Genomic DNA, 27,033 nt, shown 5'->3' with positions numbered 1-27,033 from the left:
TTCCAGTGCTGGAGAATGGTCTGACTGCACCCATATCATTCATCATAGGGAAGATACTCTTTGGCTTGTTTGTATTTCTTTAACCTAATCAAATTGTCTTGAGCAGCGCTAAAACCAGGATGCCTTTGCAAAATAGTGTTTGGGGCGAACTTGGTTGATTATTTGCACATGGGCAAGCGATCCCCTCAAAATCCCCTGAAAAAATGTTGTCAAACTTGTAATTTTCAGCGCGTAGGCTGTTACTGTAGCCAGTGGCAGGTTTTTACCAACACTCTTCATCCAGTGAGCCAGACTACCTTCAGACAGCCAGGCTAGCTGTTTCCCCCTGTTTCCAAACTTATGGTAAGCAAACATACCCATCCGCCTGCTGAAGCTTTCCTGTGTATTTTAATCACATGTTCCCATAAGCAAGCCAATAAGTTAATGTTCCAAAATGTTGAACTCTTCCATTTTTAACCCTCAGATCATATTTCTTGTGGATTGAGCTCACTGTCACCCCTTTTCCTGACTGTAGGTGATCACTCTGGAAGGCTGGGTGGAGATCATGTACTACGTGATGGACGCTCATTCCTTCTATAACTTCATCTACTTCATCCTACTTATCATTGTAAGTCGCACATATATATATAAGGGCTTACACATTTGCTTTCAGGTATCTGTATTTACCAGGATACAGTTAAATATACACAAAATAAAGTGGATGCTTTCTCTCTTTGCATAAGACATCACTCTTGTGAGAAAGTGAAAATAGTAGGTACCGGATGTAACTCCAGTTCTATGAGTATGTGGGTCGCTCTGTAACATGCTTCCCGTTACAAAACAGACCTTCAGTACCAAAACAACTAAAGCTGTTGGGATCATATTACTTTGGTGGAATCCCTTTTAACGTTGAAAAACAATGGTATTGACGCATGATAACACTATAATGCATATTTATTCCTTCTCTCTCTCTCTCTCTCTCTCTATCTTTGTCTCTTCAAGTGTCTTTCTCGCTCACCTGGATGCGTACCTATACATACACACAAACACACATGGCTGTCAGTGTCACAGTAAAAGCTGAGCTAAAAATCCCTGAAGAATCCCCCTTTGTTCTGATAAAACATGTTTTAGTTCCTTTAGCTTCTCTCTCCTTCTGTGTACGTGTAGTTTTTTTTTTTAGGTATGTGTGTGTGTGTGTGTGTGTGTGTGTGTGTGTGTGTGTGTGTGTGTGTGTGTGTGTGTGTGTGTGTGTGTGTGTGTGTGTGTGTGTGTGTGTGTGTGTGTGCATGAGCGCGCTGCAGTTGATGTATGTGTAGATATCTTGTGTGTGTGAGCTGGTGTGTTTTTCCTCAGTATATTCCTTTTTTTTTTAGCCTGTCAGAGAGAGAGAGAGAGTGTGTGTGTGTGTGTGTGTGTGTGTGTGTGTGTGTGTGTGTGTGTGTGTGTGTGTGTGTGTGTGTGTGTGTGTGTGTGTGTGTGTGTGTGTGTGAAAGTGTTATCATGATGCAGCGTGACTGTCAGTCCCCAACCCATGGGCTGTCTTGTCTTTTTATTATACTTTTAATTGCCTACAGATTCAGACACAAGCTTTGCCTCTCTTTGCCTCCTCTCTTTCCTCATAAACACTCCCTTCATCCTGAACCCCGTCATTTCTTCTAACATCCCTCTATCTCCCTAAATCTGTCAATCACCGCTCCCTGCACCCTACTCTTCTTCCCGTTCCCTGCCATCGATCACTCCTTCACCCTCAGCTAACTCCACCAGCTACCTCTCCCTCCTTCTTCACCTCTGGGACTCGCTCTTTTGCTTCGTCTCCTTTCATCCCTCCTTTCCTTTTATCTCTACCACCTCTCCTTACACTCCCCTGCTGCCTTCATTTCATCTCCTCTTTCTCATTGAGCTGTATACTGGGCATCATTCATGTATCTGTCACTCTACTTGTTATTCTCAGTCACGCAGAAACACACACACATCCAAATGTATTTACACACACACACACACACACACACACACACACACACACACACACACACACACACACACACACACACACACACACACACACACACACACACACACACACACACACACACACACACACACACACCCAGGAAAGGGCACATGTACATGCTCTTTCTGCAGATTTGCTTTGGACTTTGCTTCCACATCAAGCCATTAAATTGCCTCGCTACAGATAATTTGTGATATAATAGTTGCGTTTTGATGTGAAAACAGCACCGAGAAAGGATAGAAAGAGGAGGAAAGAAAGGGAGGAAATAACCAAAGGCAGGAGTAAGCGTTGTTGGAGAGTAAGAAACTAAAAAAAGATGATTAAATGGGTGAGAAAAATAAGATGGAGAGAGGGATAGTTAGATGGAAATGAGGATGAGGAGTGCAAAGCAGGGAGAAAGACGGCAGGGACTCTCAACAGAGTGGGTGATGAAGAGGGGAGATTTGAAAGAAGGAGGGGTGGATCGATGAGGAGAAGAAGGTAGGAGGTGGAGGAGATGGACTGGAGAGTCGGCATGAAATCAGAGAGAGGATTGGAAGAAGAGGAAGAGGAGGGGACCACATGTTGGTGTGTCTCTTTGATCTTAAATTAAATATTATTAATTAAAGTGAATCCCTCAGCATGTCCTCTGAGCTCACATGGTTGGAGCAGACACACTGATCACAGCATCAGGTTTAACAGTGTGTCATACAATATGTCCCCCAACCCTCAGAATTAAAATGCCCTACTGTGATAGTCAGGCCGGGGAAGTTTATATATGCAGGGCAGCACCTTTCAGGAACAGGCAGCTTAACACTGTTTATTTGGCCTGTCAAAAAAAAGTGAATCATACACACAGCATAAGATAATGGCAAATAAACTTAGAGACTAGAAACCACTGTAAAAGAAAGAAAATGTTTAAAAACAGAGATGAATATAACAATCTAACAATCTGGATGTGGATGATCTGAAAAATGAATTGTGGGAAGGATCAGCAGAACATCTGAGAGGTCATCTACAGTAAATTAAAGGGCCAGAAATGTTTCACAATTTATCTCTATTGTCACATTATTCTAACACATTAATTTAAAAAAAAAAAAGTGCTGTACAGATATCACTGCAAATGTGTTCTTTAAATCCATCTAAAATATTCAAAAACATGTGACAAATTATTTAATGATGACTACAATTTAGAAACATAACATTAGCTCTAATATTATATTTTAAACCAAAAATGTCTGTCCAATTAAAATAAGAATTGCCGGTCCAACATACAGTAGCTTATGCAAGAAATGGGTAACAGATATGTATGTCAAAGCTTCAAAGTCTATAGTTCTTGAATGCTAATTAACTGTCACGCTACATGTAAGGGGACCAGGCTTCATGTTGTTGTTATACATTTGATTCGGTTAGTTTTGGTTGCGCATTGCAATCTTGCAAACGGATTGAAAAACTTGGCATGACATCTTCTTCCTGCTGTCGTCATGGGCTGCGTCTCTCTGACTGGTCGTGTCCGATGTCAGCGGGTTGTCGATGCCGCCGGCTGCCTTTATCGTTTGAATACACAAAAATAAATGAACACATATATTTTTTTGCCACTATGTTATTATTATTATTATTAATATGTCATTGCGCCCAGCACTTATTTTCATCTCAGACAAAACAAACAAATTAAGTTTTGGCATTTTCTTGTTTTTAATGTTTTTTTCCCCACTTTTTTTCACTGTTTTCTTCATCAGACCAAATTACAAATGAATACTGTGTCTCCTTTTCTACCACAGATCTTTTTTCTTTTTTTTTCCCATTTTGTTTCTTTTTCTTCTATTGTTTAATGGGTGACAACAACCTTCCTTTGGTGTCTTTTAAATCAGAGAAGAGTTAACAACTAGAAAGTTGTTGCCCCGATGGTGCAAAAAATAGGACTTGAAGTTCAAGGATTTAGGAACATTTTAGCATAAACCATATCTGATATTTGTAGATGATTTCATATGGAGGCATCTATAAAATCCAAGTCTTAACAAAATTATCCTCCAAGTTCTGAAAATCAACGTTGTTGCTCAAATGACAGCACAAATGTTTCTTCATGTCTCTGCAGACATCCCTGAGACACTCTCGAATCGAGGAAGCAAATCTCCACTATTTAAAATGTCTGAAAATGAATTACGATTCATCATGTTGTAGACTAAGTGTCTTAGCAGGATTTTACTGCCTGCAGTTGTTGCATATCTGTCTTTTCTTTTACCCCACAGAGAAACGATTTGACAGTCAGGCTCTTGTCGGCTTTGTTACACCACATTTCAAGGCTTGTCTACCAAACAGACTTAGTGGGGGAAAGCGATTTAAGCGTTGCTATTCACATGTTAAAAGTTCTGTTCATATCCTAATTTGTCCTTGTCTCACTGGCAGACAGATGAGGAGACTTTTAATTATGTTTTTTGTTAATACTGCATGACATGGGTATTGAAAGATGAGGCAGCGAGCGAGAGACCGCGAGAGACGAGTTCGCGTCGTATTTAGATGCTTTGACAATTTCACTCACGTAGCATTCATCCAGATCGAGTGTGTTGAATTGAATTTAATTGAGAGAGAGAGAGGTAGAGTGGGATGAAGAGTGAGTGATATGGAAGTGCTAGAAGGGAGCTAGATGAGAAGAGCGATGAGAGAGAGAGTGACAGATGGAGAGACAGATGAAAAAAGTGAGATAAAGACGGAGTGAGTTAGAGAAATGTTGTGTCGTGATTACCACCATGGAGGACAGTTTCGACAAGATGACTCGGTGGAATTAAAGGCTTTGAAGGGAAAATAGCTCGGCCGTGTGGAATTAAGGTTTAACATCCGTAAATGTCATCCTCAACCTGTTTTGTTACAGAGGCGCACTGTGCGGTAAGCCTCTTCATTTGACACTGTTTAATCTCCCTCTTTGTGTCGCCTAGCCTTCGTATTAACATGCGGCCCATACACAGATCTGATCAGTAATGACCTGACCTGTCACAATCCTCAGGAGGAGGCGCAGACATTCTGGTCATCAGCAGAACGCACTTGGAATATGTGCTTTTTATTTTTTTAGCTCTTAATCTTATTTCATTTAGTTCATTTTGCCAAAACCACTGCCAAGGAAAGTTACACACACACACACACACACACACACACACACACACACACACACACACACACACACACACACACACACACACACACACACACACACACACACACACACACACACACACACACACACACACACACACACACACACACATTTGACATGATATCTACTGACAAAGTTGGTTAATATGTTAGCAGTTGCCTTCTTACACAACCAGCAAACATAGTGCAGGGTTAGTATTCATTAAAAGTCATGTTTCTGTCCGTTTCATGAATAGAAGTTGCAAACAGACTATTCAGCTTTTTAGCTGTTAGGTGTTTGAATTTCTTCACATGCTCAGCAACATAATGATGGAGTGTCACGGTATCACATCTAAAGCCTCCAAGGCCTTGGACACACTGGCGTGTTTTCATTTCGGCGTCTATATTAATGGATGAGAGCAGCCTCACTGCCTGCTGAGACGTGCGTTTCACCTTCGTGCGTGCAGTATCATTTATAAACTGCACTCGATACCTATTTTTTTTACGCAAGCCGCATGCAGTTCCCAGCAAAAATATACAGGCAAACGAACTGTGATCACATTTGTGCTGTATAATCATCGCAGGAACCAAGTGTAGGCTGTCATTAAATCATGGGGACACGGGTGAGGGGCGGAGCTTTCCCCGCTGCTCTCCGTCCCTCTCTCACCGTCTCACTGTCTCGGTGTGAGTTAACAAAGACCCTGTACCTGCGTTTTGGTTACAATTTATCGTCACCCTCAGATATACCGTACTGATGGCCATTATCAAAGAGAAACTGTCTGATTCAATGGGAGGACCTGACCTGGTGCTGCAGCACCGCAGCCGACACGCAGCCAGCGTGGACTCGCACAGGCAACCGAGCTGCAGCTGAGACCGGTGACACGCTGCACAGCCAGAGCGTCCGCAGCCTAACACACCCGACGGTGCACTGCAGAGTAGAGAAGCCCAATTTGAGGTTCGCGGGCCAAGTTTGTGTCCTTCATTGTTTTGGCCCACTGCAGCATTTGAAGCTTGAGCCTACTCTCCTTAATCTTAAATGCTGTAGAATCCGAACCAGAATTTGAGGCAGGTAAAAGGAACACGAGTTTCACAGCATTTTTACAGCTAGTCCTGTTAAGCTTGCCAATTCAGTTACATTGGTCTACGTCTTATCTATGAAGACTGATGGTATTGTCTCTACTTCTATGCTGTTAGTCCTATCCATATTCATTTTGTGTCCAATCATAGAAAATAATGATAACAATCTGTGCACTAGAAGATGATAATAATAAGACAAAAAAGTTATGTTCTGTCTCGTGTAGGTTTGAAAAGTAAGGTACCTTAGGTTGAGGTGCCAAAAAGTTAGGTTTAGGAAATGATCATGGCCCGGGTTTAAATTTCTAGTCTTAAGTAAGTACAGTACTTCCATCACTGAAGTTACTTACCATATTGTACATAAATTATGCTATGCAGCTTACTTAGATTACTTGGACTCAGACCTCGGTCTCCCGGGTGAAAGTCCTTGGTTTCATCCAACCACCCTTAACTTCCACCCTTGGTGGACTTTGACACTTCATCACATGACCTCCTTCTTCAACCCTGGCCATGCATGCGTGGACTTTTCACGCCTAGTCGAGGCAAAACACGGTACCCTCTCGTGGACTGACGGGTGTATGACATGTTGGTGTGTGACATTAGATCTGTGTGTTTGTAGTTTGGTCTTAGTGTTTGTCACTGTATGCAGTGCTTTATCGCATCACATTTTACCCTGTAAAAAAAAATACTGCTTCTTTCTCTTGTTCAGTCTCAGACTCACACACACAGTGCATCAATTCACTGTCATTGACACATACTCATTGCCTCTCACACATAGTCTCTGCTGCAAACACTAAAACTTCACACACACACACACACACACACACACACACACACACACACACACACACACACACACACACACACACACACACACACACACACACACGCACACGCACACAGACACACTCAACTCTAATTGTATTTCAGCCGCTCCAGTAGAGTGTAAGTATAAATATTTGATGGGATCAGCGAAGGTGCTGAATGGGTGCTGGGACCCACTGCCTCCCTTTCTGTCCACGAGCCTCGTGAGGAGCCCTGAAAAACATCCAGTCTGACCAGAACTCTCTGCGTTGAATCGATGATACACAAAAAAACACTCTATTGCACAGCGGAATACTTTGGACACACACATCTAGCCTCTCTTCTGTAGACTCCGTCACAGCGGTTCAGATGGAGAGGGGTTATCAGCCTCACAATCACTCTTGATCGCAGCCCCGGAGAGCAGTAGAATGTCTCCCCTGCTCTGCCTCTTTGTGTTCCCTCGCCTCCTCTTTTTCCACATCAGCTCTGCTTCTCTAAGTGACCTTGCTCTTTTCCTTCTCTCTTTTTTTTTCTATCTCCTTCTATATCTGTTTCACCTGCTGTTATCAAAGGCAAGTCTTACAACATCAATCATTCAGAACTGCATACGCTTCAGTTTTCTAAAACACATCTGAAAAAAATAATACATCTATATGAAAGTTTAAGCAATGGCTGCATGAACATTTGATTATCTAAGATTAAGCAATGAATACGGTTTTAGATAAAGATGTTATTATATGAGTTTAACAGTAACGTAAAGGGATGATGATGGACAAAGTGGGCAAAAATAATAGCTCTTTTTTTCCTCCTCTGGTACCAAGTCTTTCCCTTGTATACTTGAACACACCAGACCTTCTTTTGCTAACTAACACTTCATTATTCATCAAGGATAACAACATTCAAGGCCAGGTTTCAGTTGCCCATCCAGTTATCTCTCAAACTTTTCCTAACACGGCAAGTCTGTGCGCAAGCATCGGAAATACGGTGAGTAGCTGTACGGGTTTCTGGGTTTGGACTTTGGCATCGATTGTTCCCATCAACAAAGAACTGCAACATTAAAGAAACCTTTTGGAATGACTGTAAACTCCCCAATTTGTTTATTTGTATTTTAGAAGGGAATGCAAACTGTGTAGATGATCAGTGACAGGCGGAGCAGTTAGACAGCCAACTGCAGAGTTTCACAAATGACTCCCCTTAATTTACAACTGTGTGATAACGGCTCTACAGCCTTGGTTACAGTTTGTTAGGTTTCAACAATAGATGAGAAAAAACTTGGTACCTTTAAGGTTTGTTCTAATGGTGCGTTCATGAGCAGCTGGGGAACGTGAACTTGCCATCCTCTGAGTGGGAATATACACCTGTCAAACTGGGAATAATCCATTATGAAAGTGGGATGTTTCTGAGAGCTCTGAGAAGTAGGTTTGACGTCACTTAAAATTTGAGCCAACGATATGTTGGCCAGCTGATTTTATCAGCTGATATTGGCTTATCACAGATATATCGGTTTGGGTGTATATGTTTGCTGATATGCAATACGATACCCAATATGGCTTTTTTTTTGTTTTTTTTACAGAACTTTTTTTAATGCAGAAAAATATATGCGTGTTCAATAAGAAATTGTTCACATTGTGTTTATGGATAGTTATTCATACTAATTCAATTCCCAGTAAAGTTTACTGTTTCAGTGCACTGATGTCTGTTTTAGCAATCAACTGCAAAATACCCTCCCCCCTATTACGTAGTCTATCTTTGTCACAAATGTCAAAAGTGTTTGATAACCAAATTTGATATCAGTCAAGATATTGATCCTTTATCTCTTATTGATATCCCTGATATTGATATTGATATCTGGGCTTCGCTTGACAGGACAACATTTGTTGTGTACTTGCTCGATGTGAATTAGACCTAATCTAAGATTTATCTCTCACGAAAAAAAAAATATTAGGACGTAGATTTACAGCAGCATCAAGGCAGTAAAGTAAATCTCTCCTCTCCCACGAGTTCAGTGTTGGTTGGTCTTCACACTGATTCGGTGTTAGGTGCTGGTATTAGTATCAAAATGCTCTCAAGAGAACAGACAGGAGTTACAGTCAATGTGTCACTGAACACGCTGCAACTTAGTTTGCAAGCATACTGTACAATGTGTTATGTCTGGGATAACAGGCTATAGGTAGCAACAACTAAAGTGCTCTGGCGTCAAGCCATCTTGCTGAGTGTTCTTTTATTTGGTGTGATTAGCTGGCAGAAGCTGCCCGCGAACAGATTACATCATGGGTCAAGGACAATTTCCTGCTCGAGTTTTCAAGAGCTGCAGATTAAATTTGAAAATGAAGAATACTCTTTTTATTGGTCTGGTTTAAGATGAGATTATATACCTTTAAGAGACAAACAATTTACATCTCAAACACAGTATTGTGAAAAATGAAGTGTAATCAGTCTGGGATCCCAGACAGTGATGGAAACAGCATTAAGCGGTCGAGCAGCCTTTACCTGTTAGCTTTCTTATTTACTGTATGTGTGCCTCTCATCATCCAAGGTTGGATCCTTCTTCATGATCAACCTGTGCCTCGTGGTCATCGCCACCCAGTTCTCAGAGACCAAGCAGAGGGAGCATCAGCTGATGCAGGAGCAGCGAGCTCGGTGTTCGTCCTCCTCCACGCTGGCCAGTGAACCCGGGGACTGCTACGAAGCGCTCTTCCAGCTGGTCTGCCACATCCTCCGCAAGGCCAGGAGACAAACTATCGCCCTTTTCAACACCCTGCGGGGGAAACCCCGCGGCTTTCACGGTGTTGGAAGAGGGAGAGGAAGAGGGGACGGGAGGGAGAGGAAGGCCAATGGACGGGGAGGACGGGAGAGGAGAGCGGTGCCGAGGCACGGTATGTAACTGTGAATATTTTCAAATGAAGAAATATTCAAATCCATTCTTTACACTCACCCTTTAACACCCACCATTTGCATCATGTCAGGTCCCCCCTGCCCCCATCATAACAAAGTGGACCACGCCTCACCTGCTGTGCCCATGGCCCTCACTGCCGCCTCGGCCACAGACGGATGCCCTCAGTGTGCCGCCGCGCTCACACTTAGAGACGGGGTGGGACCGGCTCGCAGTGCAGCCAACGACGAAGCAGAGGAGGGAGCCGTGGAGGAAACGGACAGGGAGGGGGTGCAGTCTGATGGGAAAGAAAAGGGCAACAAAGGCCACGACGGGACCAATCTGGGTTGCAGTCCAAAGAAGCAATGCAAAGAGCTGTGGCGCGCGATTAGGAGGAAGCTGTGGAGCATCGTGGAGAGCAAATACTTCAACCGAGGCATCATGATCGCCATCCTGATCAACACCATCAGCATGGGTATCGAGCACCACGAGCAGGTACAGCTAGCAGTCTTTCTGTTTTAATTACTTCTTTCTGTCACCACTCCATTCATTTATTCTCTTCCATTTGTGCACTAGATGTTTAATTCTCTCTTCTCTTAGTCTCTCTCTCTTTTAAACCTCTTAAAAGTCTCTATTACTCCAAGAACTCTGCTCATCAAGTTAATAAACATTTACAACATATTACATTACATCACATTTCATTTAGCTGACGCTTTTATCCAAAGCGACTTACGATAAGTGCATTTCAACCATGAGGGTACAAAACCCAACAACAAGAATCAAGAAAATACAATTTATTCAAGAAAGCCAAACTACAAAGTGCTATCAGTAAATGCCATTTTAAGCGCTACTAAAGATCTACTATTCAAGGTAAAGTCGGAAGAGGTGTATATTGATATACTGTGACATAACACACCCGAAATCTCAGCCATAACTTTGACATACAGTTACAGCACCAATTAAGAAGGGCTGTGCGATACGGATTCAAAACAAAAGGGTATATCAAGTGCAATGAAGCGGGGAATACTTGGTCACAAAGGTTATAGCTTCCCCCGGCTTCACGCACATCACAGTGCTGTGTACATGAGAAGTCTCTGAAGGACCTGTGTGAGCTTGTGGGAACAAGTAAAGGAGTCTAACTTTACTTTTTGTTTTGTCGTGCATTTGAGTCCAACATCCCTTAAAACGAGATGTTAGAAGTAATGTTGTTGTCATTTAGTTGCCTCTTTAGATATTGATATCCATTAACCATGTATCAGCAAGCTAATGGTGTACATTAATTGGGGAGTCCATTGCAGTTAAAAGTAAAGGATGAAGTAAAGGAAAGTCATTTTTTAGATTCACAAGCCTCTCTCCCTCTGCAGCCATGTTGCTTACACTTCAATTCTATTTCGTATTTATGTAGCGCCAAATCACAGCACCAGTTATTTCAAGGCACTTGACACAGTAAAGAGGAAAAGCCTCCGACAGAACCAGGCTCAGAGGTGGGCGGCCATCTGCTTCGACAGCGTGACTCCACAGTCTTTTAGTTTCTCTCCCCGTCACTCTTTGTCCAAACTCCTTCGCGGTGTAAAGCTCACTATTTTCTCTCTCCTGTGCATCAATCATTCTTCCTTACACACCCCTTCTTCCATTTGCCTTCATGACACCTGTAAAATCGGATTCCCCAGCCTCCAGGACAGACCTGTGTGCACTCAGGTTAGGCAGCAGGATGTTGGTAGGCTTATGAGAAAATGATCACATTTTGCAACGTTGGATCAGATCACGTTCACCAAGTTCTCCAGGCAATAACAGAAATGATGCGCCATGTTTTCTTTTACCCCCCCCCCCCCTGTTTTCTGTCTCTTTCTGTCGCTCTGCTTTCTGAACTCTTTGTCTCTCTATCAATATTTCTCGCTATACCGTCGCCCACTCACGCCTGCCACCGCCGCAGTGGTGGGTCGTCTCTCATCGCAGGGGCGGCTAAAAATAGAGAGACATAACTAGATAGGCAGAGAGACTTTGCTGCTTTAATGGGAAGGAAATAGTGAGCTGGGATGTCTGTGCTTCCACTGGCTGCTTAGCAAACTGGAGTCATACCTCCTTCTGTTTGAACAGCAGTATCAGAGGCTTAATCCGTCTCGTCACTGTGATCCTCTTCCTGTAGAGAGGTGCTATAGGTGTCCTACGACACCTTTGGCCTATGGTTCTTTAAATCGCAGGGTTTTTAGCAGGCATGATTTAGTTCCACCAGCTACTTGGACCAGAAGTAATCTGGATACCGTAGTTCAATTTCAAAACAAACCAGTTTATTTCAAAGAGAGTAAAAGATAAGGCATCCTCTGCTTTCTCTCATTATGTGTTTAGATTCACAGGCATCATATTTTCAGAAACATATTAACATATTAATAACTACAGTAACATCGCCATTATCATTGTTTATATCATTATGTTATCATTATGTCTTTGAATAGATATTACAGGTAAATGAAAGTTTAAAAGTAATTTTGTAAGGACCAAAAATGTTTGACTTTATTGAACAACTTGCTAGAAACTGGTATCAAGTTGCCACCAGTTAAGAGTGAAGCAGGGTATTTGTGCACAAATTCTTAAGATCTTAAAGATAAAGAAAGAAAAATGTCTCGTATCACTCAAGGAAGGAATCTGTGGCATTGCTAAGCAGAATGTTACTTTTTACTTACTTCTTTTTTTGTGGTTTTCTCAAAAGGTCTGTTTGACTGAAAGACCATCAATGAGGTGTTTTCAGTGTAGATACGTGCAGAAGTTTGTTTGCTTTCATTTACGTTATCAACAGTGAGACTATTTTTTTTTTCTCCTGAGCAACAGCTGCAGGTGGTCGTTACATTACTGTGCTCACATTACGCACTGTGTTGACCTTTATTATAAACCTATTAAAATGTTTATCATGCCACAGATAGTCTGAAATATTTTCAAAAGTTGTAATATATAACTGAAGTTTGCTAACTTTATCTTATATTAGCTAGCCCACTATTATCTATTAGGTTAATATAAGATACATAGTTTAATTTTTAGATTAAACTTTCATTCTAACATTGAAATATAAATTGTTGTAAATGTTAATTCATACAAGAAGTAAAGGACTATAGCATTTTTATCAATTCCAAGTGCACCTCAATCTGCTCGAGAGCAAAACTCCCAGTTACTTTTTAGACGTCGTTGTTTTGTGCATTACTGAATCACATAAAACTCTGCAAATTGTATGAGTATTTTTGAGAAAGGCCACTGCAAAATAAAGCATTTTTGACAACAAAAAAAGCTCTCAGAAATCCTGGAGAACTTGAATAACCTCCAACTGTCATTTGTAGTTGCTTTAGATCCGACCTGCTCATTTTTCAGGAAGAATTGTGGACAGTTTTTTTCTCACAGATCTGCCTCAGCTCAGACATCTTCTTAGGATGTTCATCCAATGTTATTTCATTATTAGGACTCCAAGTTTACGAACTCCAATCGGTTTTTGCTGATGTCTTTAGAAAAAGGGTTCAGACTTACACTGCGACTATTTGAACGATACATTCAACATTGGCAACACAATTATTTATTTGTATTTGTGTGTTATTTGAAACAGATTCTTCATAATTATGACTTAGACTGAGATCTGACCATTTTATAAGATACATTTATACATAAGATAATTCTAATGTATTCACCTATTTCTCTTGACACTCAAGATCCCCCATTGAACAGGATGAATTGCTCAAGTGAAAAGACACTTCAGAGATTTCAACAGCTGTTTGGGAATTAATAATGCATCAGCATGATGAGCACTTTGTAGATTAAACAGGGATGGATGGAGATCAAACAACGCTGCTAAATGATTGTCTTTCTCTGCCAAAATGTCAAGATTAAAACCAAAAGGAAATGACAGGAGTGATGTTGTGGGAGCAGTCTGGTCAGACATGCTTTCAGATTGTTTGGCAGTCAAATGCAAATTGATATCACCTCAGAACAGGCACCTACTGTAGTTGGTAACCATAAGCAAATGTAGATCTTCATTCAAGATTCAATTCATAGGGTTGTGCAGGTCTTAGAATAGGGAATTAGAGCCATGTAAAAGATGTGGTGTCTGTGTCCAAAAAGTGTGTTGATAATAAATATAACCTTCCACCATTACTGTAGAATTACTGAAAAATCAATAAGCAGAGGTTAAAGCCTCTGATGGTTGTTCACATGATCACTGCTGCTGAAGTATTAAAAGCCTCTAATTAAAGAGATGATTTTACTCAGAATGGGTAACAAATAAATTGGCTTTAACAGTCAGAAACATTAGAGACTCTGGGATTGCTTTGATTTACATAATCACATTGGTGATATTTATGCATGATACCACAGCAAATGGTTTTAGTTAATTACTATGTAGGAATGTTATGTAAAACAGCCAAAAATGTGTTGCACCACAGGGGTAAGACTCGCTGTGCTTCAGATGCTAAAAGCATTGGAGCAATGAAAAGGCTAAAAAGGCCGAGCTTGTTGCAAAAAGTCATGAAAGAGTTCAACTATGGGATCATCACGAGAGGGTTCTTTTTACGAATCAACAAATAAAAGTCATTAAGTTCCACTTAACCATAACTAAGAATGATTTGTGAGTAGGTTTTCTGATCGGCCGCTTTAAGTCTTAAGTTTTGGCAACTAAAACTACTTTGTTGAAGTTTGTGAACGATTATTGTCATATTGTCCACAGGGCTTAAATCTATTGAAAAATGAGTTCTTATTTTTAATATCTCTGTCTTTCAAAGGTCTTTAAAATGCCACAGACACGGCCAATAAGATTTACGCTTTGTTTTCTGGCTTTTAAAAGAAGAACTCTATTCTTTATAAAGATTGACTCTTTATGAAGAATACAAATTTGTACTTTTTATAAAGCTGCAGACAATATGGCAGCAATATATTTGTATTGTTTCAGCTGGAAAAGTAAATAAATACCAGTCAATCCATTGATTTTGGAATTGGAGATTTTCTTAATCCACTTGACGTCTTTTAGCTTCAAGAGAGACATTGTAAAGCTTGTTTTTAGCTAGTCTTTCCATGGCCCACCGACCCACAGTGCAACATGAGGCTGGACTGAGTTCATGTAATCTCGGTGCAGTCAATCACAGCTCATGCTGTCACGAACACACAGCGGGTTTTCCTGATCCTCCCTGTCCCCATTCTACATGTTGCCAAGGTTACCCATATGGATTATCTATGATCAGGATTCACACTCCTCTTTGCTTACATCCTTATCTTTGATTGTTCAGCCTGATTTGCAGGCAGCCTCTGGCACACCGTAGAAAAATTCCAAAGAGCCATAAATTGAGGAAAAATAAACATCTTTTGTTATTTGTCTGGTTCTGTTTTGGCTTCGCTCACAGTGATTTTCAACTATGATAGACACAATAAAAGCTAGTCATAACAATATTAATAAAAAGAGCTGTACTAATGCTTTTGGCATTGAAGTACAGTTAGCCAGGATGCTGCAAAAAAGTCCTGCACCTTCTAAAGTTGTTTTGAGTCACTGTGGATGAATGTGTATTAATAAAATGGCCCAAAGTGAATATAGGTTTTATATTTAGTGTTAAATCATTTGGCATCAGTGACCCCAACATTTACATTTAAGACCATTCACTATCGAATAATTTGTGTATTTCTATGGTATCAATTTGAATGATTCATAATGAATCTAATATTTCATGTCAACATCCATTTTATGGGATCATATTTTTCTTTCAAGATTTTTAAGGTTCTGGTTCATATTGCATACAACCAATACATGTGGTTTTAAACACACTGAAAAATAAAACAGCTAAAAATAGATATATTATCTATGTCTATTTTGTAAATGCTAAATGTTTTCAAAATACTTAAATTTAAATCTCCAAACCTGCAGATACCCGACAACCATTCAGTAAAGATCGCAGTCATGGTAAAAAAAAAACAGACAAACAGTGAGCTCTGGTGTCAAAGTCTATCACTCAACATGCAGCCACCCACCACAACCTGCTGTGGAAGTGCAAGACACAACCATCATGTTGCACATTTTTATATAATTTCTTGAGCTTCAAGTAATGCCTGTGGCCCTCAGTAGACCTGTCTCAGGGTTCAGTAGTCCATCCGAGGTGTATATAGGATAAAATGTATGTTTTTCAGTGAGTGGCAAGTTTATAGAAAACAATGGTTACAGGCGTCTAGATATGAGTCATGTGTGGCTGGTTTTGTTGCCCAGAAATATGTCGACTGATCAATAAATCACTCGACAGAAAACTACTGTGACAGCCACAACCAGAGGACGCTTGTCAGGGAAAACCTGTACATATCTTGTTTTAGGTGTTTCAACAAAGAAATCTAATCTTTTTCCTTTTTTTTTTCTGGTGATGATTTAAAGGTCACGAAAATATGACGGATTTTCACATCTCTAATACTGACATAGTAGCAGGTCTGACCTAACCCAGCCTAAAAGTATTCATGAAGTTTGGTAGTGTTCAGATCAGAGCAGTGCAGTGACCTCCACTGGTGCTTTTGTTGATCAGTTGCCGATTGATGCATGTTTTCAAATTGCTGTTCATGCAGTACAAGCTACTGGCATGACAGACATCTCAGATTTATTGACATGTCGCGTGCTGTTTGTGATGTATGCGCATACACGCAGCAGTATTAGTTAACTACTAATATATTTTTGAGTACCCTTTATAAGTGCACCGTTAACTAAGCTCAGTCCCCAGTGTGATACCAAATCCCTGCTTTTCGCATTTTATTCCGTACATTAGCCGATCGGAAACCCAATCTTTAGATCTGTTCCCGGGTCTGTAGTAATGAGACAGCGGTAATGGATCTCTCGGGGCTGCCGGAACTGTTTGCCTGGTCTGGACACTGGTGGGCATACATCATTAGCCCATGTTTTCACACTGCTAAACACTCATTAGGAGTGACAAACACACACTATGCAGCAGGAAACAGACGCACACAGATAGACATGTAAATGAAATACACACCGTGCTCATTGATTCTGGGCTGGTGAAATGTCAGAAGTGTCATTGCTGAAGTAACAGGGGAACTCTGTGGAATAGTGATGTGCTGGGAATCATGATTGTGCCAAATGTAGCCCTGTGTGTGTGTGTGTGTGTGTGTGTGTGTGTGTGTGTGTGTGTGTGTGTGTGTGTGTGTGTGTGTGTGTGTGTGTGTGTGTGTGTGTGTGTGTGTGTGTGTGTGTGTGTGTGTGTGTGTGTTCTTCATATTGAGCGAGACCAGACAGAAACAGAAGTAGAGATGAATTAAAATAGCGTCAGACAGCTGAAAAGACAGACATCGATGCACATTTACAACTGGAGACAAATAAAATAAACTGAAATATTGTAAAAGCATATGGTGAGAGGCAAAAAATGAATACGACCAAATGTTCCTGCCAACGTTCAAGTGTTAATGAGACCGAGTGGAGTTTTTTAAAATTGAAATTCTGGCAGTGTGTTCAAGTGTTAATTATTACTCTCATAATAAATTAATGATTGCTTTGCTGATGTCCAGGACTGAAAGGTTTCGTTACATTGTAGTTTTTCTGTCTCTTGGCAACAGATTTTTAATCTTTCAGTTTATCTTCTTGGTGAACTGAATGAATTTTGTGTCTTTTTAATGGCAGAAATGCAGCTGTGTTGGAATGGAGCAGATATGATGGGAGGTGAGGTAGTAAGAGCACAAAATACAGTATTTGTAAAATATTTACAAATATCCTGGCTGGTTTACTTATTGTGTTTTAATGCTGAAATATTGACACTTCAGATCTCAACATTTGGATTCTTTCAAGGATTCTAACATGAAAAGATTAATATATAAACTCAGCTGTTGGGGTGAATTTGTATTTTATCATCAGCAGAATACAGAGTACAAAGTAATTACGATACCACCAGCTTCTAGTTCAAATAATGCTCAGTTGAAAGGAAACACCTCTTGAACTACGCCGCTATTCTGTAAATGCTTGAGCCATTTAGGTCAGTCTGAAGATGAGAAGAAAGGTGCTGCTAGGGCGAGATATTTCTATCACTGCGTCGTGTGGGGCAACATGTACAGAGAGTGTGAGCGGGAACGTTGAACACTGACTGATTCATGTTTCGTCAAAGCTTCAGTTTGTGTTTTTATGTTCAAACAACACGAGTTTCCCCCATTCTTAAAAGTATGGATTGGCATTTTATTCAAATTAATTTAAGATAAAATAAGCAGGCAAAAGAAATAAATATGGTTGACATGAATTAATTGCAGCTCCCTGTTGTGTAAAGGCCTTAATGTGAAAATAAGGTGAACAAGTTGAGGCCACCGAAGCTTAGACAGATGGGAATCGCTTTAAATGGCCTCTATAAAAAGAAGAAATCTTGCATTTTGTTCTTTTCTTTTTTTTTTCTCCATATTTCTTCTGTTTGACTTTGTCTCTGTGCTCTTTCAGCCAGACGAGCTCACTAATGTTCTGGAGATCTGCAACATCGTCTTCACCAGCATGTTCTCCTTGGAGATGATCCTCAAGCTCACGGCTTTCGGCTCTTTCAACTACCTGAGAAATGCCTACAATGTCTTTGATGGAGTCATTGTCATCATAAGGTAAAACTGAAATGGCATAAAACATACATTGATTGTGATTGTTTCCTACACTCATTCATTTTTTTTCAAGGTAGACAGTAGCACCATATTTGAGCATAAATCAGTGTTAAAGATACTCGAATATAAATGTATTCATTTTAAGTTAATTGAATTCCTGGTTAGTTCCCAATGTATCCTGAATACACTGTGTTGAAGTAGAAAAATGGAAACAGAAAAAGAAAACTTGTTTTCGTTTCCCTTTTGGATGATGAAATTATTATATTTCTCAAATATTGACTGGTGTATCCCGTACCTTTTTTGGTTTGCTTTGGAAAGATATCCTGCAGTTAAATTATTCATGCTTTGTCAAGTTGTAATGTGCGCTCTACCTGGTTGAAATGTACCACCTGTATGGATTTGGATGCCAAAGCGTCAGACAGCAGAAAACAGCTTTTGCCTTTTGTTGTACTGTATGCCTCGAGCTTCATGTGAGTGGCTATGCCTTTGATCTGTTGCCATTTCCCCCCCCCCAATTCATCTTGTTAGGCACCTTTGTCTGTGATCTCCATTATAACCTTGAGATCAAATACACATCAAAGCAACTGAAACTGAACAAGATCAAATGTTTAGCCCACCACAGAAGATACATGCTGATTGAACATATCTACATCTGTCTTCTTATCCCTTGCTCCACGACCAATTTCCCTCTCTTCATCTATCTGAATGTCCTCAGATATTCATACAACGCTGCTCTGTATTTTGATGTGCTGAGTGGAGCCTTTGATAGCTGCCATTAGAAGACAAATGTCTTTAAAGACAGATTTTCCACAACGGAATGGGTCTCTGTTCATGATAAATACTGAGCAGAACACAAAGAGAAGATAAGGTAAAACTTCTGTGATCCTCTTCCTGTGGTTGCTCCGCAGCAGCAAACAGCTATTAAACATGTTTAAATAAAAGCATTAAAGGAAGAGTTTGATTTAAAATGCCCAGAACAACATTTGTCCCCTAAGTGGACCTATTAACTAGAAGATAAGATAAAACAAGAATCAGTAATGTATTCAGCTGAAATCATCCTGTGCTTAAATAAGTTGTTGTAAGAAACAATGAGACAAAGTATCCTGTTGGTTTTAAAAGTAAATTGACGCAACAATGATTCCCTTAAAGGCCGGAGATATGATGGGGTATAATGATGATGATCAGCCATTTGTGCTCAGTCTACCTACTTCTTAGTCTTTGGTTTAAATATTTTATTATCAGAAAATGTAAACCTTACTTCCTGTTGAGGACATTTGAAATGGCAGCCCTCTATGCTCAGATTGCACCAACTGAAGGGCCCGCCTTTAATGCCAATGCATAAAGTACCAAAAAAAAAAAAAAACAGCACAACACACTAATGTTGCCTAAACACTAGCCAGCAGCACCACTTGAACATAAATGCTGCCCTCCTCTCTGTCTGGCCTGCACATGTCTCACAGACTCTGGTTAAAGTCAGTCACCTCAGTCACCAGCTTCTTTCCTATTGACAGTGTGTCTGCGTACACAGCTAGTGTCCGCCCGAAGCCTTCATCAACACAGAAATTTATACATTTACTCGGATAATACTTGTACTCGTCAACAGTACATTATCGGTACCGGATAGTCATTTCAGCCGAGTACTCGTCTCATCCCTGGAAATAATATAATTTTTCACTGCCGGTCAGATAGCAAAGAAGCAGGAGTAACCGTGTAAAAAAGGAATGGCGGATGTGAGGTGAACCAATAAGATGGCGCAGAGAGCTGTCCAATCACATTAGATTAAAAAAAACGTAAAACAATACCGATTTGCTGCCAATAAAAGAGGGAGGGCCCGGGGCACACATCTCTGTGGAAAATCTGAAACAACCAATTGAGGATCAGCCTCAGGTCCCGTGGTTGACAAAAGTTGAAGGACTTGCAATCACTCTCGTTTGGCCGGCGCCCTGCATCAGGAAGTACATGCAGTTACGCAAAAATTAACTAAATACAATTTGTGCCATTGGATTTAAAAACTGTCATACGTGTTTTGCATAATCAGCTTAGATCAATGTGCAGCAATACGGTTGGACCCTGTCACACCTGGTATTCAAAAATGCAAATATAAAACCTCTCTTGCTTCTCTATTTGTTATGCAAATGGACAGAATGACACTTAAATTTGTCAATAATTTACCATGTGATGGTGCTGTTGTGTTTCTTTGTGCCTCTCCCCTCAGTGTGTGTGAGATTGTTGGTCAGTCCGACGGTGGTCTGTCGGTGTTGAGGACCTTCAGACTGCTGCGGGTGTTGAAGCTGGTCCGGTTCATGCCAGCTCTGAGGAGACAGCTGGTGGTCCTGATGAAGACCATGGACAACGTGGCCACCTTCTGTATGCTACTCATGCTCTTCATCTTCATCTTCAGGTGGGTTATACACCATAAACAGGCTGTATATTGTCTCTGTCGGCGACTCATTCTCATTCCAAAGACTACAGCTGTAGATACCTCAACTGCTCTACGTCATCCTTCTCTTTCAACTGTGTTTTTAGGTGTTTTCAGAGAGTTCAATAGAAGAGAGGTCTTTGTTTCAATCCCCATTGTTATGTATGTTTGCACTCGCTCGCCTCTGCCTTTTTTAAAGTTCTCTAGACCCACTTAAGAGCTGCCATTGAAGAGCAGAACGTCAGTGTGTTCCGCAGCAGCTATTAACCCCGCGGGCAAAATAACAAGCAGACGTTTAAACATCTGGTTAGATTTTAACATAGCAGACACTTAAAAAACCCGAGCAAGTCAACAGGACACGTGAAGATGCTCAAGCACTGACATAGCAGCGCTTTGAAAGCCTAAAAGTTATTTTAATTGGCGATCAATGGCCACAGTGCTTGGTGTCTTTTGTTTGCCTCCTTCTCATCTTTACTCACCATCACAAGCAGGTTCCTGTTATTTAGTTTTGCAAGGTGGTGTGAAGAAAGATGACCTCAAGTTAATCTCAAAGCCTGTATTTATGTGTTTGTATACGTACATGCAAACACAGTCAGGACTGGGAAAATATTTAAACCCCTTCACTTCACCTTGCTCAATTTATTTTAACATGAATAATACATGACACGTATTTTTCCATCAATCTATATGTATTTAACCCAGATGATACATGTTGAAAAAAACGTGTTTTTAGAAATGTTAGCACACTTATATAAAAAGTATTAAGAGTAATTGTACTTTCTGAATCCATATATTTTAATATGCATACTGAGCTACAGTTAGGATACATTTAAATTTGGAATTAAAATGTACTCTTCATCGTTCATCAATAATATCAGTCTATTTTTTTTGTAATCAATTATCATCTGGATGACACAATTTTAGTAATTTATTCATGCTGTCCTTGAATTTGGGTTACATCAGGCATGGTTTGCGATTCATATTTTGTACAAAAGCAGAGAATAGATACCTTGTAAGGAATTATTATCTATATAACAATTGTGTGTAACCTGCGTATCCCATTACTTCTAAATGTTTAGTGTGGTACTTTACAGTGACAACACAGCCACTGGACCAGATGAAATGCGATGTAACCATTATCCAGGATTGAGTCACAACATCTATATTAATAATACCAGCCAAGAAAGTGTTACAGTACAAAAAAATAAGATGACACAAAAAGCTGCATGTAAATGAAGCTGAGACATACAGTAGAAAAGCCTTAATTATCCAAAGCACCTGCATGTATAACTCTTAAATGCAGGAGTTGTATTCTTCATATGTCAAAACATGTGCAAAGATTCACACCGAATTATGTCAGGTAAAGCATATGATGCATTTTATCATGTCTGGGATGTTGTGTTGCAGTATCCTTGGGATGCACATCTTTGGCTGTAAATTCAGTCTTAAGACGGAGACCGGAGACACGGTACCAGACAGGAAGAACTTTGACTCCCTGCTATGGGCCATTGTCACTGTTTTCCAGGTAGACCTGGATTTCTCTGTATATGCAGATGACTTGTACATTCTTCTTAAGTGGTGATGCATATCTGTGCAATATCTTTACACATATTTCAAGATGCTTTAACCTGTAGATTGAATTACCTCAGACATGATACATTTTCATATTTTCAAAATATGTAATCCTAATGTGTCAATCAATGATAATCCATGTGGAAGAAGTCTTTGAAATACAGTAAAAACCTTTTGTAGAAAAAAATGAGTCGGCATGCTTTATATGTATTCATAATTAATAATAAATTGCCGCAGTGGCCACATTGTGCCACTATTTGTGTTGTTAAGGTCCTGTGTGTGTTTATGTGATGTTCTAAGATTCTGACCCAGGAGGACTGGAACGTGGTTTTGTACAATGGAATGGCAGCCACCTCACCGCTTGCCGCTCTGTACTTTGTGGCTCTCATGACCTTTGGAAACTACGTCCTCTTCAACCTGCTGGTGGCCATCTTGGTCGAAGGCTTTCAGGCGGAGGTAAGGGAAGTCTTTTTGTCCGAGTATTGCAACATGGCTTTAAACTGCACGACGTTAGCTTGCTTCAATGACAAATTGATGGCCGGGTATTCAGTTTGCTTGTTGATTATTGATGTGATTTGTTCATCTTTTTCATCGCAACTCATCTAAAAATATGAATTAGGTTCAACCTGCATCAGAAGAGTTGAAATGTTTCAAATTTCCCAATACATATTGCATTCCAACAGTAATAGTAACAATTATTTATATATTAAAGCATGACCTTGAAAATAACATGGTAAATATATGGAGCAGCACTTACCTTAAAAGTATACATTAACTACCTCCAAACTAGACACAAATTTCTGATATTGTGCAAATTGTTTTTGGTTTGTAAACTGTTGGTATCGAATAGCTGTCACTGCAGCCTGCAGTTTACATGCATTGTCAAACTTTGACAGTTCTGTGTTTAACTGGTCTCCTCCCCCCCCTTCCTTGCAATCTCTGCACGACGTCCTCTCCTATGGCTGACATCCATCTGTCTGTGTTTCTCTTTAACCTTTGGCAGAGGCCTTCACAGCTGAAAAGCACCACTGGTGTGCCCTGCTGATTTTCAAAATCACAGAACTGAGCAGATTGACATGCAAACAGAGTGTCCATGAAGAAATCTTACACAGGCTGTGCAGCGTCTCACATTTTCTTGCACCATGTGTATGAAAACACGGACCAAATCTTATTTTTATGCTTTAAGTCTGTTCTCTTCCTGTTTATGCGGTGTAACGACAGTGACTCTGTGTTTGAGTGCTGCCAAAAACATGGGTGACCTACAATTTAACACATCCTGTGTTGACACATACGGAGCACAGGAGCTGCCGCTGCGCTGCTTCCCGTCAACCAATACCAGTTACCAATCCTGTACCACTCTCAAATGCTCAAATACACCAATGCCTAAAGGCTAAAATACATAATTTACTCTCCATATGTACAGTGCCATATCATCTTTTGTTATATAATAATTCTAGCAGTTTTTTTTTTTCCTTTTTTACATGTGGAGCTACATTGTAATGATCATTCAACCAATTTTTAATGATCATGTCAGAATTTTTAATGTTAAAATCACAATACAACAAGTTATGTTTCCCATTCAGAAACAACTGAAAAATGTGTGCATCTTTGTCCAATTCACATGCAAAATCACAACTCTTCTCAGTCATAACTCAATCTACCCAGAACACAGAAACATCAACAACATAATGCTGAAATCAGAAACATTGCTCTTTTCAATGGTGACTGCTCTCAAGTTGCTACATCAAGGACATTTAATCCCCTTAAAAAACACATAAAATGATGCTCTTTATAGAAACCTCATAATACTCAAAATAATCTGTTTGATTGTTGCCTGTAGATTAATTGTTTTAGTGCAAACAGGAACCTTCAGGAGATGATGAAGCATCACTTTCAGTGGTTCACATTTTCCCAAATGTAAACACTATTAGATGAAAAAAAACAGGGCTTATGTGTAGCCCACAGCAACAAGTCAAATGCTCCTAGAAGGAAATAAGAAAATGAGTAAAAATCCACTAAAAGCAATATCTTCCTTATATTATTGAAAAACTGTCTGTTCCCTCCTCAATGTCCATCATTTTATAATTGAAAAGTTTAAATGGGAAAGTCTGTGGACATGCAGGCAGAGTCAGCCAGAAGATTCAAGTTATGTATTTATTTGAATTAAATTGCTTTTAATCATGTATATTACTGCTGCTTCTGAGGAATTTAGTGTGAAAACAATAGGAAGCATGCCAAGCCTGACATGTGTCATCAGCTTCTAAATTCTGTAAATGAAATGAATGTCCAGCAAAAACAGCCAAGTTTGATAGAGATTAAAATCGATTTCATGGTGTAGAAATAATAATTACAGAATTGGTCACAATTATGATATTTGTCAACAGAAGTTCAAACACAATAATGATGTAGCATTTCTGAAGACATCTTTCTCAGTGGGAAACACTGCCAAATGGTGCTGTCAATCTGCCATCAACTGTCAAACTCACAGATCATATCATTGAAAAATGGTAGTGTGGTTTAGTAACCCCTTTGAGTTTTCATACAGAGATCAAAGCATTTCCATATTCATGTCATGTAGCTGTGATGTTTGAGATGGAAACACTGACACTAATCATGCTAAAACAAAACACAGCCATCAGTGTTTCATTCTCTCTCCTCTCTCACCTTCCTCCGCTTGTCCGCTCTGTATCTACTACTGCTACTCACTCGGGACTATTGAAACAATTTACTCCCAGAGTGAAGACTGTGAGGGAAATCCCACCGGTCCTAACTAAACCCGAGGGGCTCTGCAGCAGTGTAGTTTCAAGATTTTAATCTGAAGACCGGACACAGATATGAGCAACTCTGATCATATCAAATAGGTTTGATCGCTGGCGGAAGTGAGCACAGTCTTGGACTGATGTGTTCCCAGAGAATTAAAGGTTGTTTCTTCATTTCCAGGGTGATGCGAATCGCTCTTATTCCGACGACGATCGCTCCTCTTCCAACTTTGACGAGAGCGAGAAACGCGACTCCATAAAGTTGTCTGGTGAGAACACATTCCCCTTCAAAACTTTCATTTTAAACTTTAGGTCCATTTACTTGAGGTGAAAAATGCAAACAAAACAACAAGTGTGGAAGAAATCCTACCTTGTTGAAATCCTTATTTAAGTTTTTTTTTTTTTTTTTTTTTTAGACGAGCTGATTTAACTTCACGGTCATTTTGTGATGCTGTTTAATTGTATTGCACACATTGAGAGGCCGGTGTTATGCCAAAGCATGTTACACACCTGTCAGTCCAATAGAAAAGTTTGGGTTAAAATATGTAATTTTACGTTAATAATGATACTTACATCAAGTAAGTTAGTTAAGGTACATTCCGTAAATTAAATATGTTAGATTACTTAAGTAACTACTTAAAACACGTTGACTTCTCTTTTTTCCGTAAAAGTCTTTGATCTACCTCTTTGACTCTGGTCATACATGTGTGTACTTGTAACGCATCGGTGAGGAAAAAAAAACACGACAGTGACACTGTACCCTCTAGTGGACTAATGGGTGTATTACACATCTTGGTGTGAAACCAGACTGGAAAAGTGAGCTTAATGTTTGTCCCCACCATTTTTATCTTTATGGTCTGACTTTGGGGGACTTTGGTCAACCATCAATGACCTTCATAAAGGTAATATTCATTGGAGAGCTGTTGCATTAGACTGGACTGGCATGAGTTAATTAAGGTTCTGAGTTGTTACCGAATTGAAATACTGTTTATAACAGTATTTGATAACTTACTTATTTAACGGATTTAAAAAGGTAAAATGTGTTTATAGCACTTTTAATTTTCTAGAGACAAAAACTATATTGAATTGCTTGGTTGAAGATTTTAAAACCAAATCCTTTGAATTCAGTGGGTTGTGTCTATGGTATTCACCACTAATTCCACAATTCAATTCACAGATTTTCCTTTCTATTTCAAAACAGAACAACATGCCCGCGAATCTGCTTGCACATCACATCCCAGCCAGAAGTCTTTGTTTTTCCATTGAGCTCCGAAACCTTACAAATTTGCAGAAACTTAGAGAATAGCCAGCAGTCCTCAAAGATGATCTTTATCCAGAGCTCACAATGAACCTTTTCCAGCCATACGGAGTTCTTCAACAGAGCCAGCAACAACACAGTTCAGAGAGGATTAAACATGAGTTTAGAGACCGGGGGAATCGGCTCTCTCCAGTCTGCAGATGAGATGTGATCTCTGCAGTGCAGTGTAAACAACGGAACAGAAAACCCCACAGTCTGTTTCTTCATCGATGGAAAGACTACAAGATCCACTCAGTCTTACACAGCTCAGCGGTATTACCTTTGGTTGTTTTGCTTTAGTCTGTTTGGGTTGGTAGTGTAAGTTTTCAGCCTCGGCCTCTCTGGATTTATATTATTTATCGGTCTTTGTCTTGAAAATATGAAGACGTGAACCAGAAGTAATAATCTGCTTCCTCCTGTTGTGGTTTGACTCAAAGAATATCTCCAGACATGATGGTATCATCATCTCACATCATTTTTTTTTTTTTTTTTTTTTTTTTTAGAAGTTAATCAGAATTCAGCAAGAACTAAATCAGAACATGATGTCTCAAACTTTTAAACTCACAC

The 27,033-nt window shown here is 39.9% G+C and overlaps 1 protein-coding gene across 1 annotated transcript in view; it reads left to right on the top strand.

Annotated features, from left to right (window-relative positions):
- LOC138615727 (voltage-dependent T-type calcium channel subunit alpha-1I) overlaps positions 1–27,033 on the top strand; it is a 230,881-nt gene that overhangs the window by 135,597 nt on the left and 68,251 nt on the right. Inside the window, exons 8-15 of the mRNA XM_069689510.1 lie at positions 515–607; positions 9,510–9,849; positions 9,940–10,340; positions 18,271–18,422; positions 20,635–20,820; positions 22,246–22,363; positions 22,711–22,866; positions 25,351–25,438. Of these exons, the coding sequence (XP_069545611.1) occupies positions 515–607; positions 9,510–9,849; positions 9,940–10,340; positions 18,271–18,422; positions 20,635–20,820; positions 22,246–22,363; positions 22,711–22,866; positions 25,351–25,438 (1,534 nt within the window). The remainder of the gene's footprint in view (positions 1–514; positions 608–9,509; positions 9,850–9,939; positions 10,341–18,270; positions 18,423–20,634; positions 20,821–22,245; positions 22,364–22,710; positions 22,867–25,350; positions 25,439–27,033) is intronic.

Source organism: Brachyistius frenatus, unplaced genomic scaffold, assembly GCF_029030835.1.
Source record: "Brachyistius frenatus isolate BFR_SWC_R1_liver_20210118 unplaced genomic scaffold, ASM2903083v1 Contig_7, whole genome shotgun sequence".
NCBI lineage: Eukaryota > Metazoa > Chordata > Actinopteri > Embiotocidae > Brachyistius > Brachyistius frenatus.
This window is presented reverse-complemented; position numbering and strand designations above follow the sequence as displayed.